Source organism: Pan paniscus, chromosome 6 (genome assembly GCF_029289425.2).
Source record: "Pan paniscus chromosome 6, NHGRI_mPanPan1-v2.0_pri, whole genome shotgun sequence".
Lineage (NCBI taxonomy): Eukaryota > Metazoa > Chordata > Mammalia > Primates > Hominidae > Pan > Pan paniscus.
Window position 1 is genome coordinate 41,922,696 of NC_073255.2, and position 18,406 is coordinate 41,941,101.

Below are 18,406 nucleotides of genomic sequence, written 5' to 3' on the forward strand. Positions count from 1 at the left end.
CTGACCCTGAAGCAAACAGAAAGCTACTCTATTCATGCAACAAACGCTTATTAAATGCAGACTACATGTAAAACACTGTGCTAGAAGTTAAGATGGAAGATGAATTCACTAAGAGTCTAGTCCTCAAAGGGCTTACAGTCTGTAAGGAAGACAGGATATTTACAAAGAAAGTGAAAGCAGTGGGTGATAGCATTGCACCATAGTTAAGGGCAAACAGCACAGGAGAATCTCACAATAATTCACTCCATCATGCTTAACCTCTCCCTTCATCTCAGGTTCCTTATTTGTAAATGAAGATGTTGCAGGGGTTAACAGAGGTAACATGTGCTTATTATTGACTCTGGGAATTCTCTGTTACATAGAAAGCATCCAATAAATGGCAGTGGTCTCCCTCTTTTTAAAAAAGCAAATTCCTTTTTTTTTTTTTTTTTGAGATGGAATCTCACTCTGTTGCCCAGGCTGGGATGCAGTGGCATGATGTTGGCTCACTCCAACCTCTGCCTCCCAAGTTCAGGCGATTCTCCAGCCTCAGCCTCCCATGTAGTTGGGATTACAGGCTCCCACCAGCATACCTGGCTAATTTTTGTATTTTAGTAGAGACGAGGATTTCACTATGTTGGCCAGGCTGGTTTCAAACTCCTGACCTCATGTAATCTGCCCGCCTCAGCCTCCCAAAGTGGTTGGATTACAGGTGTAAGCCATCCTGCCCAGCCAAAATCAGCAAGTGGTTTTTGATTGAAGTTCAAGTGCCCAAGGCTGGGAGACCTGATTGGCATCCACCTTCTAATCTATTCCAACCACCAGGTAAATCTTTACAACCAAAGGCTCCAGGTTAAGGATGAGAAATAAAAGCATTCTAGAGCTTTCTGTCCTCAAGCTGCTCCCCTAACTACTGCAGACTCCCTGAGGGAAAAACTGACACTGTAGGAAGCCACAGTGTCTGCAAAAAGTGTTTTAAAGACTTTAGCTGTGGGTATGCTTCCGTTTTGTTTTTTTATTTTTTTTCCATTTGTTTGTTTCACTCATGTATATTTTGGTTTTGAAAACTTTACAGTTAGCATTTCATCATCTTTTCAGTGCAGTTTGACATCCTGATTTCTGTTGTTTTACTTTATTTTAGTGAGGTTAGTTTATTTTACTATCTATTAGAATCTTCTAGCATTCTGCTTATACTTTCCCTCCAATTTCATGCTGCCTTCCATACTAATATTCTACTTTTACAACTTATGAGGACTTTGAAGGGTATGGCCTGGTACATCACGATCCTACAAGAAATGCTGAGAACGGTGATTACTGCTTTGGAAAAAAAAAAATAACCCGTGGGTCCAAGCTTGAGATTTAGAAGAGACTGGCATCTCTGGAACTAGGGAAAGATGGTTTTTGCACTTTACACCTTTGGAATGAGACTAGTCACTTTAATACTCATTTTACTGATGAGACGTGATGATGCCATCCTGCAAATGGCCTCCGTCATTGATTGGAATCCTGTTATATTTGTGATTTTGTTTTATGATGTTTCTCCTGTTATAAGATGCTTGTATCCTGAATTTAAACTTCCTCATGTATATAACCACTGGGATTTTAGGAAAATGACATCCACTAGCATTGGAAAAGACCAGAAGGGAAGGTGGATGTAAGTTTCATCCAAGGAAGGTCCCTGACAGCAACACCGTTGACCTGCTTTGGGAAGAACTAGGCGGCAGTGAGTCTCTCTCAGATCTCTAAGGGCAAGCAGAGGTGCTCAGCCAGGCTCTGGACACCACTTCCAGATGGAGCCTCACTCTGTGGCAGCAGAGTCCCTTCCTCCTCCACAGCCCTCCCGGGCAAGCCTCCTGCCAGGCAGGGCTCCAGCACCTTTTGCTCTTTCAGACACAAGAGGCCGGAGTTAGAACTGATTTAAAATACTTCTATTTTGAATTTTTCTTCAAGTTATATTTTTTAAAACAATTTTTTTGGCTAAAAGAAACATTTTTGTAACAATACATGACTGTGTGTGTGTGTGTGTGTGTGTGTGTGAAGAGAAGGAGAGAAAAAGAGGGTGAATGATAAAACATATGTGGCAAAATGTTGGCATAACTATAGATGAACCTGGGTGAATGAGTTATTTTGGCCAGGTGCAGTGGCTCACACCTGTAATCCCAGCACTTTGGGAGGCTGAGTCGGGCGGATCACTTGAGGTCAGGAGTTCGAGACCAGCCTGGCCAGCATGGTGAAAACCCATCTCTACTAAAAATACAAAAATTAGCCCAGTGTGGTGGTGCATTCCTGTAATCCCAGGTACTCGGGAGGCTGAGGCAAGAGAATCGCTTGAACCCAGGAGGCGGAGGTTGCAGTGAGCCGAGATCACACCACTGCACTCCAGCCTGGGCAACAGAGTGAGATCCTGTCTCCAAAAAAAAAAAAAAAAAAAAAAAAAAGGAAATCTTTGAACTTTCTTGCCAAAAAAAAAAAGTTTTAAAAATATATTTTTATTTACATTATTTTTCTATGGCTATTCTTTATATCAATTCTCCCTTACCAATTCTCATACCCTTATTCTTTCAAATGAAGTCTAGAGTCATCCCGTGAAGTTTCCATCCTAATTCCCAGTGATACTTTGGAATGTGATATGAGCCTGTCCACTAATGTAGAGGAACTTGCAACCTTTGCACATTGTTTTCTAACCAGGAAGAAAACATTTTGCTTCTCTATTTATTTGAAATGTCTATTGTATATTTTGGCAAAGTCTTACAGTTTTCTTCACCTAAGTTTCCAAGATGTTTTCCATTGGGATTATTCCAAAGTAGTTTACATTTTCATTGCTACTGTTATAATCTTTTTTTTCCATTTTATAATTATTGCTGACATATGGAACATCTACTAAGTTTCGTTTATTCACTATCTAGCTACTCTTCTAAACCACATTAGCTTATCCTTTGCTTCTTCAGGGATAGAAAGTCTTATTACCTACAGTTTAAAATATTTGTTTCTATCGATGAACTCTACCTCTAATGTGTTTGTAAGTTTTCCAGATCAAGGAGAAATAGTAATGGTGAATAATAATCAGCATCATATAGCATCCCAGTTTAGTCTCAGTTTTTGATGGGAAAGCTGTTTTGGTATCCTTATTTTAAGAATGATGCTAGCCTGTCACTTTCTGGCAGATTTTTTTTTTAATGATAAGAATGTGTCCTAGTCCATCATCTTTAATGAATATATTAAATATTATGAAATACTATTTTAACATTATTGGGTTTAAATTGAAATTAGCATCTGGGTTTTCACATTGAGCTTATTCATGTGAGATGGAGCACTGACCTGTTTCATATTTTCAAGCTCCTCTTGCTTCCCTGAGACAAATGAATATTTGAGCCAAATTCAGTGTCCACTGCTAGCAAATGCAAAGGCTTTTGTAACATGTACTTTTCATCATCCATTTTTTCATTTTACTTTTTATTTGCCCTGGTTTTTACCATTTATCATTATTTTTTATTATCTTCAAGGTTTCCTATAAACCACCCCAATTTTTAGGGGAAGTGAGGCCAGGAATGAAAGAAAAAGAAAAGGGTATGTATTAATAAACAGTAGAAAGCATAACAAAGAGACACAGATAAAGTGCTACAGGAGTTCTGAGGGAGCTGTAATGCCCTCCCACAGTGAGGATGAGGCGAGGCATCAGAACAGTCACCCAAACGATGCTTGAGATGAACCAGAAGTGTTTCTATAAGGCGTTAAGAAGACAATGGGAGCCTGTGCCTTTCAACAGGTCTGTATCTCTCATTACCAGCTTGGGCAAATCTACCAGGCTCACCTCTTAGCCATGACCTCTAAGAGACAACAGGAATGGATGCTGATTGGGGCCAGCTATATCTTTTCAGAAATAATGTAAAAAAGAATAAGTCCTTAAAAAGTCTATGATAAATATTATTTTCATCCATTTATAATTGAGATGTGCTTGGTATAGTCTCCTTTTAAACTGCCAAGTTTAGTTGCTCTCTGTAACCACTTCCTATGGGGATGAACATTTTCCTGCAATTTCAGAAGTATCTCCAAGACTGCTTTCTGAAACACAAACAAAGCACCACAGAACTTCAGATTCTTAGGATATCCACAAAATGCACAGAAACAGTTGGCTTTGCTGCAAGATGCATCTTGGTATCTCTAAGCTTGTGCATATTCAAGTTAATTTATTTCTTCCACAAATAGTGCATTTTACAGTTAACAAAGCACTTTAACTAACATTGCCTCACCTGATTCTCAGATGAGAATGATGATGATCATGACTGATGATGACTGATGATGATATCCCTATGTTACAGATGGGGACAGTAAGGGGCAAGATGAAGGTTAACCATCATGGCAAAAGTCCTCGTGTCAACTATGCCTATCACAAGGGCTTCTGATTCTGAATGCAAGAATTTTACATGAAGTTCTCTCCTGCCTTGGAGAATACCATTATAAATCCCACTATTAGTTTTATAATTATTTAAAACAATCACCTTCAAGTGACTTTTATGCTCTCTCCTATGATGATTTTAATTTAGACCAAAAGTGTCTGCAACTTCCTAATGTCAAAGTTAGGCTTTAGAACATTTGTTTTTGTTTTACTTTAAACTTAAGGTTGAAATAGAATGTAAGAGTAGAACGTGAAAATTCAGGGCAGAATCAAGATCTGAGAGCATTCCACTTTGCATAAGCAAGAGTACAAGCTCGTATTTGGAGGGGAAAAAAGGTCCTTAAGAGATTTAATTGTTAAAAGCTAATTTTCTTGAGTTTTCTTTAGCCAGAATGTTTTCCCCAAGAATGAAAGTGATGGATGGTACTTCTCAAGGTACAAAAACACCAATGTCCCAGAGTTAAGTGTCTATTCTAATTGCTGCTGCACTCCAAACAGTCCTTCAGGTTGCTCGTCTGTGTTATTTTTACTTGCTAAAGCAGAGGTATCTGGGTGATGAATTATACAAGGTGCTCCACTCGGCACCACTGGTGTATTATAATAAATATTGCCATGGAAAGACAAAGTAAGGAAATGGTGAACATTTTCATAATGTGTAATGTAAGTTTCTTTCTTGCTTTTTTTTAAAAAAAAAACCCAGAGCAGTAGTATTAAATTGTAATCTAATTATAAACGGTCAAACAGGTGAATTTGGCAAAACTGTTTCAAGGCTTCAATCACAAATGTATGTCCATTCTGCTCTTCAAAATACACCTGAGAATAACCCCCACACAAAAGCATAATTGAAGAAGTGGAAATATCCACTTGCTAAAAGGACAGTAATGCAGTGGAGCCCTAGCATCTTAGTGATGAAAGAAGAAATGCATTATTATAATCAAACCTCAATTTCCATTTTTCTGCAATCTTTGATATTGCTGCATTTAAAAAGATACTAGTGCATTTCCCCAATTCTCAATGAAGACAAAATGACAGAGGAATGTAATCTGGCTTCAATTTGTTATGGTTTTCTGCATCAGTAAGGACACTGCAGAAAAGACTGTAAAGAGACAGAATTAAGGGTTTCAAGTAATTATTTATCCCATCTTAACATAACTCCAGTTTTCTTTAGATATCTAACATCCTGTGGTCATATAACATACTCAGGAGAGGTATGTTATACTAATGGGTAATAGGTAATGCCTAATCCAACCTCTGGACAGTCCCATTCCCTGTCCATGGCTGGGCTAGGCACAGTCACACGCCAAAGTGTCAGCCAAGAAAACACGAGAGAAAGTGTGCTGAAAGTCTTCCAAAAACACTTCTACACACCTAAAAGAGATCCACCGGAAGAGATGGCCTCTTGTTCCTCTGACTATGTGAAGGTAGCCATCATCTTGCTACCAGACACAGAACAGAAAGATGAAAATAACTTGGGTCCCTAATGACATCACCGGACAGGTATGCTAACCAGCTCTAGGATCTACGCAACTCTGGACTTATGCAATACATGTCCTTGGCAGGACATTTTGAGTTGAGATTTCTACTACTTGTAGCTGAAATTGTCCTAACTGCTGCATTATTAGGCCAGGACTGGGGTGAGCCTGTACACCATCATGCTCACAAGTTCTGTCACACCCAGAAAATATAATCTAATTCTAGCATGTTATGCCCATAACTGGGACATTTCTTTTCATTATTAAAATCCTTCTATTGGTTTCCACTGCCTGTAAGGTAAAGTCAAAACTCTCTGCATGGCAAATACTTGTGATCTGACAACTGCTTCTGCTAGCACCTCTGCCCTTTGCTTCCTCCCTCAAACCCTCTGCATTAACTACATGGAACTAGAATCCCTTGAACCTCCAGGTCTTCTAGCCTACCATTTCTCACTGCCTGGAATTTTCAACGGCCGCCTCCCACCATCCACACAGCCATGACTGCCTGATATCTCTTTGTCTTTGTGAACCCCACGTGCAGGTATCTCTTCTTCTCTATCACACCTTGCAAGACTCTCCTTTCCCCAGCCCTGCCCAGTTCTTCACAAACAGAAGGAATGAAGTATTGCCTCCCAGAGATATGAATGTGACTCAAATGTAATGTTACAAATGGAAAAATGTTTTATAATCATTTATTTATGTGAAGGACCCTCCAGTTAGTGTGAGCTGCCTGAGGATGGAGAATGGGTTCTAAATCCATGTCCACAGTGACCCTGATCCTGACTCATAGAGGAGCCCTACAGTTATTAAGTGAATAAATGAATGAGTGAGGAAAATAAAATATCTTAGCTCTACCTGACATCGGAATATAATTGGGTAAGGTTCTACCTATTCAAAAGAGAGTAATTGATCCATTTGTACCAGAAATCAAGTATTCCTGGCACTCATCAACAATGTACTTATTTACTTATGTTTTTAGTTTTTTGAGGCAGAGTTTCATTCTTGTCACCCAGGCTGGAGTACAATGGGGCAATATCGACTCACTGCAATCTCTGCCTCCTGGGTTCCAGTGATTCTCCTGTCTCAGCTTCCTGAGTAACTGGGAATACAGGCATGCACCACCATGCCCGGCTAGTTTTGTATTTTTAGTAGAGATGGGGTTTCACCATGTTGGCCAGGCTGGTCTCGAACTCCTGACCTCAGGTGATCCACCCGCCTCGGCCGCTGAAAGTGCTGGGATTACAGGCGTGAGCTACCATGCCCAGCCAATAATTTATTATTTCTTTCAGGACAAGTGCTTTAATAACAACAATAAAAAATAGCTACCATTTCTTTTTCCCCAGCTAGGAGCTGGGCATCTTCTTAATGACTTCACATTGACAGTAAGCACATGTGTATTCATCTGTGCTATGCCTCCTGTTTTCTGTAAGGGCACCACTCCCTGCCCCCTCCACTCTCACTGACCCTGCACACACAGGGTCAGTGTGCAGGGAATATAATTCTTCTTTTGAAGACTTGCTCCTTTCTTGAAATAGTCTGTTTTCACGCTGCTGCTAAAGACATACCCAAGACTGGGTAATTTATAAAGAAAAAGAGGTTTAATGGACTCACAGCACCACGTGGCTGGGGAGGCCTCACAATCATGGTGGAAGGCAAAAGGCAAGTCTTACATGGCGGCAGGCAAGACAGAATGAGAACGGAGCAAAAGGGGTTTCCCCTTATAAAACCATCAGATCTCGTGAGACTTATTCAGTACCATGAGAACAGTACAGGGGAAACCACACTTACGATTCGATTATCTCCCACTGGGTCCCTCCTATAACACGTGGGAATTATGGGAGCTGCAATTCAAGATGAGATTTGGGTGGGGACACAGCCAAACCATATCATCCCTCAATCTTCAATCTTGTTCTTCTGACTGGGGCTGCCAATTTTCCAATCCAGGCTATGGGGATATGTGACCACATCCAGGTCCCTAAGTATTCTTCTTTGTAATTTTTGAAACTGAAACTAAGAGAAAATATGTCTTGCTCACAAAAGAGCCTCATGAATAAAGCAGGTTAAAAAGAAAACTTTTAACCAATATATAGAAGATAAAGAAACAAGGGACATTGTTCCAGGCCCTAGATCCAGCTGTCATTTATGCCACAGCACCCTCCTCACCTAACTTTCAGTTTGCTCATGGAAAGTGAGGTTCTATCACTTGCAAAAAAAATTGCCCATACTCTTTTTTTTTTTTTTTTTTTTTTTGGAGACAGAGTCTCGCTCTGTCGCCCAGGCTGGAGGGCAGTGGTGCAATCTCAGCTCACTGCAAGCTCCGCCTCCCAGGTTCACACCATTCTCCTGCCTCAGCCTCCTAAGTAGCTGGGACTACAGGCACCCGCCACCATGCCTGGCTAATTTTGTATTTTTTGTAGAGATGGGTTTCACCGTGTTAGCCAGGACGGTCTCCATCTCCTGACCTTGTGATCCGCCCACCTTGGCCTCCCAAACTGCTGGGATTACAGGCGTGAGCCACCACATCCGGCCCTAAAATTACTCATCTTCTAACTAGGACAACATCCATTATCTCGTTTCAGGCTCCAACCAACTGTGTGCAGCACAGTTCCTCATTTATCTCATAAATAAGGAACCAGCGGCTCAGAACAGAGAAGAAACATTCTCAAGGCATACAGCCAGTGACTGAGCTGTGATTCCAAGATGGGTCATTCAGATGCCCAAATGCAATCACTCTACTTTCTTGCCTCTGTCTACACTGTCTTTCTTTTTCTTTTTTTTTTTTTTTTTGGCTTCCTAAATTCCAGTTTGAGCTCAGTAAACTCAGATATGCAGTAGGTGCAAGTAAGTCTTCCCTTCACTAATAAACATAGATGCCATTGCTCTTGATTAACTCCTGAGAGTGTTACAGCCTTCAACTGAATAACCTTGACAAAGTGCTCTGAGAATGTAAATAGACACTATTTTGGACCACGCTATTAGAGGTAACATTTGCTTCTTGCAATGTCAATAATTGGGAAGCAGGAAAATAGTGCTGTTTTTTTTTTTTTTAAAGCAACCTTAGAAAACTGAACATAAATATTTGGTATCAGTAATTAATTGAACATTAATATGTTTGCTTTAGACACCAAAATATAATTGGTATTTCAGAGGTGGGTTTCCTCAAGAGACCAAAAATTAAAATCAAAAGAGAAATGCTTTCTAGAAAATTGGATCTTTCTACTTTTGTAAACATCCTTTCTCCCCAGCAGTTAGATTTTTAATTGAGTACTTCTTTGGTCTTAGCACTTGCTTATAGAACTAAAGTGACCATGGTCTTCAAGGTTTATTATTAACACAAATCTGAGAAGTGCTCAGAACTATGAACTTAGGAATGGAGAAAAATAGTCACATACAAACCAAGTGAAGATAGATTTGTGTGTAAATCTAATTTTCCTTAGAAGAAAAATAGGCATTTCTTTCAACGTAAGGGTGTATTCAGATTAGCTTTGCATATTAGTAACTTATTTAATATGGCAATGGGCAAAAAGCAATCCATTAAAAAGCAATTTTGCTCTTACCACAGGGTGTTTTATCATTTGGTGTCTAGCATTCAATCAGAAAGTAACAATCCTTAATATTTTATGAGCAGAAAACAACTCATTTGGGCATGTAGGCTTCAGAAACATAAATGTTTTTTGTAAGCCTTGACGAATTTCCAGAATGGGCTTTGCAGATGATGGCAAGCAATAAGTCAAACTAAAAACTTAAACTTATGACTATCACAACATTGGGGAAATTATTCTTCAGGACAGATGATGGGCATGTGTTAAAAAACATAATGACAAAACTCATAGGAAAAAGTATCAGTCCCAGCTCATTCTTCCACTTTCTGAAGTGTATAGGAAATTTTCTGAACTCCTTCGGGGACAAGGACCATATCTGGTTCCTTTGTACCTGCAGTGTCCCTCATAGTCTGTGGCATGTTGTAAGTACTGGATAGATTTTCATTGAACAAATTAATAAATGTGTTTGTCATCTTAGGTGAAGAGAGACTGCTTTGACAATGCCAGGCCTCAGCTGTCCAAGCCCAGTCTCAATGCAGAAACCAGGCCTGAGTGAGTTGTGGCAGAATGTTGGGAGTCTTCTCTCCATCAGAAGGTGGGAGATGGAACAGTCTTCAGTGCATGAAGAGCATCTGTGGCATCTCCAGGGACCTGCGAGGTGTTTGCCTTCATCTCCAATCTGTTACTTCAGCCCACAAATGGAGTTCTGCCCTGATTCCTGGATTGACCACCAGGTCCTGGAAAGGCCAGGAGGGCTACTCTACACCTGCCAGATGTCAAGCCCTATCCCCTATTCTGTCCCCACCCCATCCCCAAGCACAAAATGAACATTCACCTGAGGAGGACTACCTGCCCAGATTCTTGCCAGCTGAGGTCCCCTCCACCCACTGGATGGGGATCCACTGACCCAGAGGCCAGCCCACATCAGGGTCATGTTTACCCTGCCTGCACCTGCTCTGGAATTCAACCATCTCTTCCAAACTATTCCCCCCAGGTTGAATAAGGCTGTTCCCATAGAGCTTCTCTCACTGAGATCACTGCAATTTCAGCCAGAAAATGAACACAACTACTCAAATCACCACCCAAAATACTACCAATCCATTTCTAGACATTCTGCTCTGGAGAGAACCTGGAGGTGTAGGAGCACAGTGTGGTTTGTGAGTAATTCACTCAGGGACACAAGGCCCTAAGTAGCAGAGCTGAACTCAGTTCCCCTCTATTCCCAGCAATCTCTACCTCCTACACCAGATCACTCTTATGTGTTTATTTTTAGCAGGACAGACATATGTCCCTTGGGCAAAGGAGAAGAGCAGATAGCTGGGCACGGCATGTCATAGAACATGAGTGAAGGTACACATGGAGAGTGGGCCTTCTGCTGCCATCAAGATGAGCATAACCAGCCAAAGGTTGTCATGAGAAAGGAGGAGACAACGAAGGGCAGTGCAGAGCAGTACCTTGGACACAGAAACACCTGCCTGGTAGAACACCACTACTCACTCCAGTTACTGAAAATTAACTCCCAGATGGTCCAGACATGTTTTCCAGCCAGCAACTTTCACCAATTTCCCCCATGAAATTGAGATAAACATGAAACAGTCACAGTTATCAGACAGAGGAATTCAGCAGGATTTGTTTGATTTAGGACTTACATCCTTAAGCTGAGTAAACAGTAAGCGATACTGCACACTGAAATCTCAGCGAGTTAGTGTAATTAGGGAGTAAGAAGGATAACTCAAGTCAAGGATCCATGTAAACAGAAATCTTCACATTTGGTGAGCTGTAAACCAGAGTAGGTGAATGCAGAGATCTCTCAGGTTACATGCTACTGTTCCAATGCAAAAATGCTCATGTTCCATGTCATCATTGGCTGCTTCCTCCCATGAGCCCACACTGGAAGATGATAAAGTTTTCCACTTGGCCAACCAGGCTCAATTTCTTAGTATTTTTCCTTACTAAGTATTAAATTTTCTAGTTTATTTCAGCAGTACCTGTAGTCAGTTCTACACTGTAAATAAAACATAACTCTCTTTCCAATGTAATCATCAGATTCCTCCCATTAATCATTTCAGGCCATTATTTTAAGCTCTCGAGCAGGCAACTGAATATTTATGTTTTCACAGTAATACCAAACACCCCAACATTTTTCTGGTATAAACAGTCTTTTCTGGTGCTCATGTTATTAAGCCTGTGAGGAAAGATTTATATGTGTGCTGGCTTCTAGATGTTGGTTGGAATGGAAGTAAACCACTTTAAGAAGGTTCAACATCGACAATGATAATAGGGACAGGTTAAATCATATCCACCTTCGTAGATTAAAGCTAAATTATGCCAATGAACAAAAGGCAAGAAAATTATCATCCTTTCTTTTTCTGTATGTACTCTCATAAATTTTGTGATATAAGAAAAAGAGCAATAAAAATATTGCTGACCACATTTTTCATTTTCAGCTACCCATTTTCTTTAATAATTTCTTCTTTCTTAGAGAAAGTATTCCAAACAACAGAAACACTGAGAGCAAGAGAATTTCATTAAGGTATTCAATTTTTCTTTATAGAGAAAAATTGCTTAGAAAGAAAAGAAAATGATCTACTGGTAGGTTATAAACTGGAATTTTAAAAAAGAAATCCATAGATTTTTTTTTTCCTGAACAGAAGCAAGCCTGTTTTAATATGTACTCATTTTCATGATATTTGAAACTCAGCCACAATGATCTGCAAATTTCTCCATTCTCATAGGTTTTAATCACATTTACTTCCAGAACAGACATGCAAAAGTATGTATGCTGTAAACCTGAGCCAAATAATAATCAACCTATCCACAGTGATGACCGTAAGAAGCTGTCGGCATCTTGGGATTTCTTCGTACAGGTAGGGGCACAACCCTGGAAGCTGGGACTCTGCCAGCTTCACACCCATGTGGGAAATAAGTATACTTACGCAACTCGCCCACTTTCAAGATCTCACATAGCATCTTGGTCAGCTCTATACTACTGCGGCCAAAGGGACATTCATGCTTGTCTTCTCGACTACTGTTCTCAAGCACAATCTGTAATGGGAAAGGGAACAGATTAGAAAGGAAATTCAATTGTGGAAAACATCAAGAATATCACCTTCATTCCAATAGATGAATACATAGATCCACTTCAGATCCCCAAATGAAGACTCTTGGGGCCAGGACAAAATAGTACTCCAAGTATACAGGACCGAAAAGTCTCATTTATCCCCCCCAAATCTTTGACAACCCTCTTCGACCCTGTAAAAGAGGATATTTTGCTTGTTCGTTCCCATTTACACAGAGAAGCCTGGAGAGTGTTTTGGAATAGTACAATAAAGACTTTTTTACTTCAGTGACCAAACAACTCTCTTGTCCTCCCATTTCTGTCCTCTTTTCTTGGGAATAGTAACTCCTTCTGTGACTTCAGTCTCAAACTTCAATAGGATATTTTCCAAGGAAGTCCATATTCTTACAAGATCTTACCCTCTGGCATCAGTTGAATAAATCATGCCTGGAAAATGTGACATGATGGACCAATCAGAGTCCTTCCCTGAGACTTCATACTAAGAGAAAAACTGGGGCCGGGTATGGTGATTCACGTCTGTAATCCCAGCACTGCGGGAGGCCGAGGCGGGCGGATCATTGGAGGTCAGGAGTTGGAGACCAGCCTGGCCAACATGGCGAATAAAATACTAAAAATAAAATAAAAACTATCTCTACTAAAATTACTACTCTCTCTACTAAAAATAAAAACAAAATTATCTGGGTGCGGTGGCAGGTGCCTTTAATCACAGCTAGGGGGCAGGCTGAGGCAGGAGAATCACTTGAACCCGGGAAGCGGAGGTTGCAGTGAGCCAAGATAGTGCCACTGCACTCCAGCCTGAGTGACAGAGTGAGAATCCACCTCAAAAGAGAAAGAAAGAGAGAAAGAGAAAAAAAAAAAGAAAGAAAGAAAGAAAGAAAAAATGAATGAATGAAAGAATGAATGAAAGAATGAATGAATACTGGCTCAACTATGCTGACGGTGCCCCTGGAGTGTGGACTTAGGAGTTACCTGGATGTTGGCCCTTAGAAAAAAGAAAATAAAACTAAAATGCAAAGTAAAACAGAGACAAGAGACAGCAAGAGACCTAGAAGTGTTTGAGACTGGTTCCACCTATTCCTACTGGTCCCCCTGTTCCTATAGCACAACTACTTCCCTGTCTTTCCCCTTTGGTTGCTCAATCCCTCCTCTGAAAATTCTTTTGTCCATCTAATAAATTATCCTCTTTTCTTAAGCTAATTTGAGATGTTCCTATCACTCTCAACTAAGGGAATTACTCTACACATAGATTAAACAAAAGCAAAACAAAATAACAAAACTCTCAAGTTATGGAACTTTATCCATGTCCAAAGCTTCTTCTCCAAAACTCATCCCCAGTAAGAGTTGTCTGGGACTTCCTTAATAGCTACACCACTTTGAATGATCATCTCTCAGTAGCATCTACAATGATGCTGTGCAGTGACTCACTGTTTTGTCACCTCCACAGAATATGAACTCTTCAGTGGCAGGGACAGGTGTTTTATTCACTTAGTCAACAGTATTAATTGAGCACCTGTTATCCACCAGGAAGATGGCTGAGCCCCATAAAATAGACAAGGGCCCTGACCTCATTAAGCATTCATTCTAATTGAAGGATACAAAAACAAAAGAGGTAGTTACAGTTTATCGCAAGTGCTATGAAAATAAAAAATAACTTGTTGAGTGACAGAGAGTAACAGGGAATGCTTGGGGAGGGGAGTTTAGATAACCAGGTGATCAAGGAAGGTTCTCGGACTATTGAGAATCAAACGATGAGAAAGACCTTGCTATGTCAAGGTATGTGAGAAAGAACATTCCAGATAGAGATGAAGGTCAGAGCCCACTGAGGTGAGCTGGGCAGTGGGCTGGCCTCCCCAAAACATATGCACTCAGTCTGCCCAAGCATAGACAATTTCATTTCACTCAGCCTGAATCACCCTTTTCCTTTTCAGGGAAACCATTCTGATTCTAACCAGAAATTCCCATTCCAGAAAGCAGGAGGGGAGAATAAGTTCCATTAATCAGTGAATTTTATCTCCCCTCTAAATATTTTGTATCGGAGACAGCCAGATCAGAGAGCAAATCTGAAGCTCCTAATGATGGGAAAAATGAACTGAAAAAAAGAAACAGAGCCAGAAGACAGAACATAAAGAGAAGACAGAAGACAGATAGTTTTCCTCGGCTCCCAGCTTCCAGCGAGCACATTCCCTTGTATTTCACATTAACATTCTATTAACATTTCATGAGCACATTAATATTTAATGAGGCTGTGATCTGCATACACTGTAGGTAGAATTACTGCAGCCAATAAATGCTTGGGAAACATTTCCAAGGCACAGTTTATTAGCAGGCACTAAATTAAGTAGTAATTTAAGTAATCAATATGTAAATCAGCTTGGAGAAGTCCTGCTCTTTATTTTTTAATGCACCATCCATCTTATCATACTTACCCACCTAAAGAAAAATAAACCCGCCGCCTTCTTGACTGATTTCTGTTGTCAAGGCAGACACAAATATTTAAAGCTACTTGTGTAACTTTTAAGATCAACCTTCTTACAAAAATATTGTAGAAAAGATTACAATTATGAATGCTACTAGTTAGATATTACTATAGTGAGAGATAATTCTTAAGCTGGACGATAGCTTTTATTTAACACATTGATACATCTACATTCAATTTCAACATTCTGATATTAACCATGTCCATCGGAGACATTTTGAAAAGCTCCATTTGGAAATATCAAAGCATATTTTTCATCTTCATTTTCCCCCTTACTCTTCAGTTTTAAGAGCAAATATGCTAGAACAGAAATCAAAATGAAGTACTAAAAGGTGCTATTACCACTCATCTTAGAATATACCAAACACCAAAATAAATTCTTTCTGCATATTTTATTTAAAAAAACTGGATATCCGTGCAATGTGAAGTTATATTTTTATAACATGCTTCATCGTTTACAGAGTATATTTATACATTCTCTATCAATTGATTTCCAACAAGTCCATCCATTAATAAAGTAGGTATTATTAGTCTCTTAAGAATGCTGAAACAAAAGGCAGAAGTGACTTTCTAGCATCCCGGAGCTAGCCTGTGTCAGTCCTGGAGTTCAATTTTTTTTTTTTTTTGAGATGTAGTTTCACTCTTGTTGCCCAGGCTGGAGTGCAGTGGCATAATCTCGGCTCGCTGCAACCTCCGCCCCGCCAAGCTCAAGCGATTCTCCTGCCTCAGCCTCCTGAGTAGCTGGAATTACAAGAGCCCACCACCACACCCAACTAATTTTTGTATTTTTAGTAGAGACAGGGTTTCACCATGTTGGCCGAGCTGGGTCTCGAACTCCAGACCTCAGGTGATCCCTCTCCAATGACCAAATCTCTTCCTGTCTCCTTATAGTTTACAAATTGGCTTCACATACATATTACCATGAAAATCAGTCGGTTTCATGTCTAAAGAAGCTAAGGGGACTTTGGTCAATTTCTTCTATCTCCTTGAAGTTGTCTATAAGCCCTGTTCCTCCTAGACAAAGCTATAAGGTTCTATGTCATCTCATCCCCTGAAGATGACAATTCCTCATGGTGAGTGACCAAAGCTGCTGCAGTGTCCCCACAGACTTTACTTCCATAAATTCCAGGCTCTCCTCTGAATGCTCTGTGTTTCTTGTCGCTCTTCTCCAATTGTGTAGATCAGGAACATTTATGGCTTGGGCATGACCATGAAGTGTTGAGTCCAACGCCAGCCTCACTCAAGTATGAATCCCTTCTCTGGCTCTCTTGCCCTCCTTGCCTCAGCATCACATGGCTGATTTATATTCACTTGCTTGTCTCTGACACACTCTCTCTTCCACTCTCTGTTGAAGCTCTCTCTTTTGGGGGAGAGCCCAATTCATTCTGTGCCTCCTGCAGCCAGCCCTGGAGGGCTTGAGGGCTTCTTCCATGCCCTGTCACCTGTGGAGGCTTCTCTTCCACTGTGAACCTTTTCCATTTCACTTTGACTTAACCTAGGGTCAGGTGAGGCATAGTGGCCTCCCCACAGGCCACACGAAGGACAGTGTGTGTGAGGTGGTACTGTCTGCAAAGAGAGGGGACACAAAGCAGCTATGAGAAGCACTGATAATGTGGTGACCTTGGACAAAGGTGCCGCCAACTAGGATGAACTTGCATGAGGCACTGCATGTCTTTGTGAGATACGAAGACCTTACATAAAACCCAATTCATGGGACTGTCGTGCATATCAACTCACACAACAAAGGCAAAGTCCCTAAAACTGCCTTCAGAGAGTTCGTGTTTTTATCTCTTTATTGTGCTCTCTCTTCCTGTTTCTGCATGGCCCATGGCCAACATTTCACACAACACTTTTACCAGCAGCTAAACCAAAATCATGACTGCAGTGAGACTGGCTCTCTGATGACAGGCTTCTAGGGACTCATGAAAGTAAGCCAGAGGCCTTCTGGTTGTTTTAGCATGAGAGGCAGAGAGAGAGATAAAAGTAGGTCCTCACCTGCTTACACCAAGAATGCAAGATAAAAAGTCCCATGTGCTGGTGTTTAAGCAGGGCTCTCCTGCAGGAATGCAGGGTGACAATAGTGTGAAGAACGAACAAGGACCCTGTTGTAACTAAGTGAGTTACAGAGAAACGCCACACTTTGAGACAAATCATGGAGTCTTTTATTAGCCAGTGACCGAGAGACAGCTAGCGCTCAAAATTCTCTCGGCCCCGAAGAAGGGGCTACATTCTCTTTTATACTATGGTCTAAATAGGGGAGGGGGAGTTTAACTGAAGCAGTTTTACAGAAGCAGAACAGGCAAAAAGTTAAAAAATTAATTGGTTATAGAAGCAGTTACAAAAAATAAACAGTTCCAGGTGCAGGGGCTTAAACTATCACTAAGAGATAAACGCAGGGGCTCTTAGGTACCTTCCACCGAGCACATTCCCAGGAGCTGCTGGTATAGCCTGCCTCAGTATCTTATCAGCAGGTGCATTCCTGGATGTTCGTGGAGTCAGCTTGCACTGGTTATTCTCTTAAGGGGGATAAAGGGGGCTGCAAGTGAAGACACTAAAATGGAGTCTGTCCGGCTCTCTCTCCTAGGAGAGAGTCACTCAGGTTAAAACAAGGTAGGTTATCACAACCACAGAAAACAAGTCAATGCATGACATGGTGTTTCTGGCAATAAAGTCCTCAAACTAAAGCGTTCCAGCCACCATAGGGCAATTGTCCTCAGAATCCTTGTCAATGTCACAAATCTGTTTCCTGACCCATTGGAGATCTTCTCCCATACTAAATCAACAAATAAATAAGAAGCCTTATCAGTATCAATGAGATCTCCCCACACTCCAACACAGGGTCAGTGTCCCCTTAGGAATAGTATCAGGCAACTCCCCAGAATGAAGTGTTAGTCCTTAGATCATATCCCAAGACCCAGACCTACCCCAGGGTCAAAGAGTAAGCCCAGTTTTGATTCCTCTTATGGAGACTCGGGAGTCACTTCTCCTTCATTCTCCCTTGGTGCCAATGCTAATGATGATTGGTCCCAAGAAAACTGAAGACCATCATGAGAAAGAACCCTGAGCTGCCTCAAGGGGGCGGCACAAGAAGTTAATTGTGATCATGAATTTCAATCAAGTCCAGAGAATTAAACAAACATGTCCAAGCCCTAATAGGATGGTTTTAAATGAGCAGAGAAAGAAGAACACTAAAATTATAGAAAGTGTGCCAAGCACACAAACAAAATGGAACAGATCAGAACCACAGGCTGCTAGTTCACCAGATCTACCTAGAAAGGAAGTGAGGCCTGGAAGTAAATAAACCCAAAAGAAAAAAGCTTTAGGGATGCCATCAAGATGGCAGCAAAAGGCAACAAACAGCTAACAGCTAACATTTATAGAAAGCATTTCTCTCCCAGGCCTTCTTTGAAGGGCTTTGTACAGATTGTCTCATTCCACACACGTGTACCAGCACATGCCAAA

The 18,406-nt window shown here is 40.8% G+C and overlaps 1 protein-coding gene across 6 annotated transcripts in view; it reads right to left on the minus strand.

Moving 5' to 3' along the window:
* ELMO1 (engulfment and cell motility 1) overlaps window positions 1–18,406 on the minus strand; it is a 591,689-nt gene that overhangs the window by 230,530 nt on the left and 342,753 nt on the right. For all 6 annotated transcript variants that reach the window (XR_008626205.2, XM_003814972.4, XM_034963945.2 and 3 more), the window contains one exon: window positions 12,326–12,434. Coding sequence is in view for 5 of the 6 variants with exons in the window: in XM_003814972.4 (XP_003815020.1) it covers window positions 12,326–12,434 (109 nt within the window). In the remaining variant the exon portion in view is untranslated. The remainder of the gene's footprint in view (window positions 1–12,325; window positions 12,435–18,406) is intronic.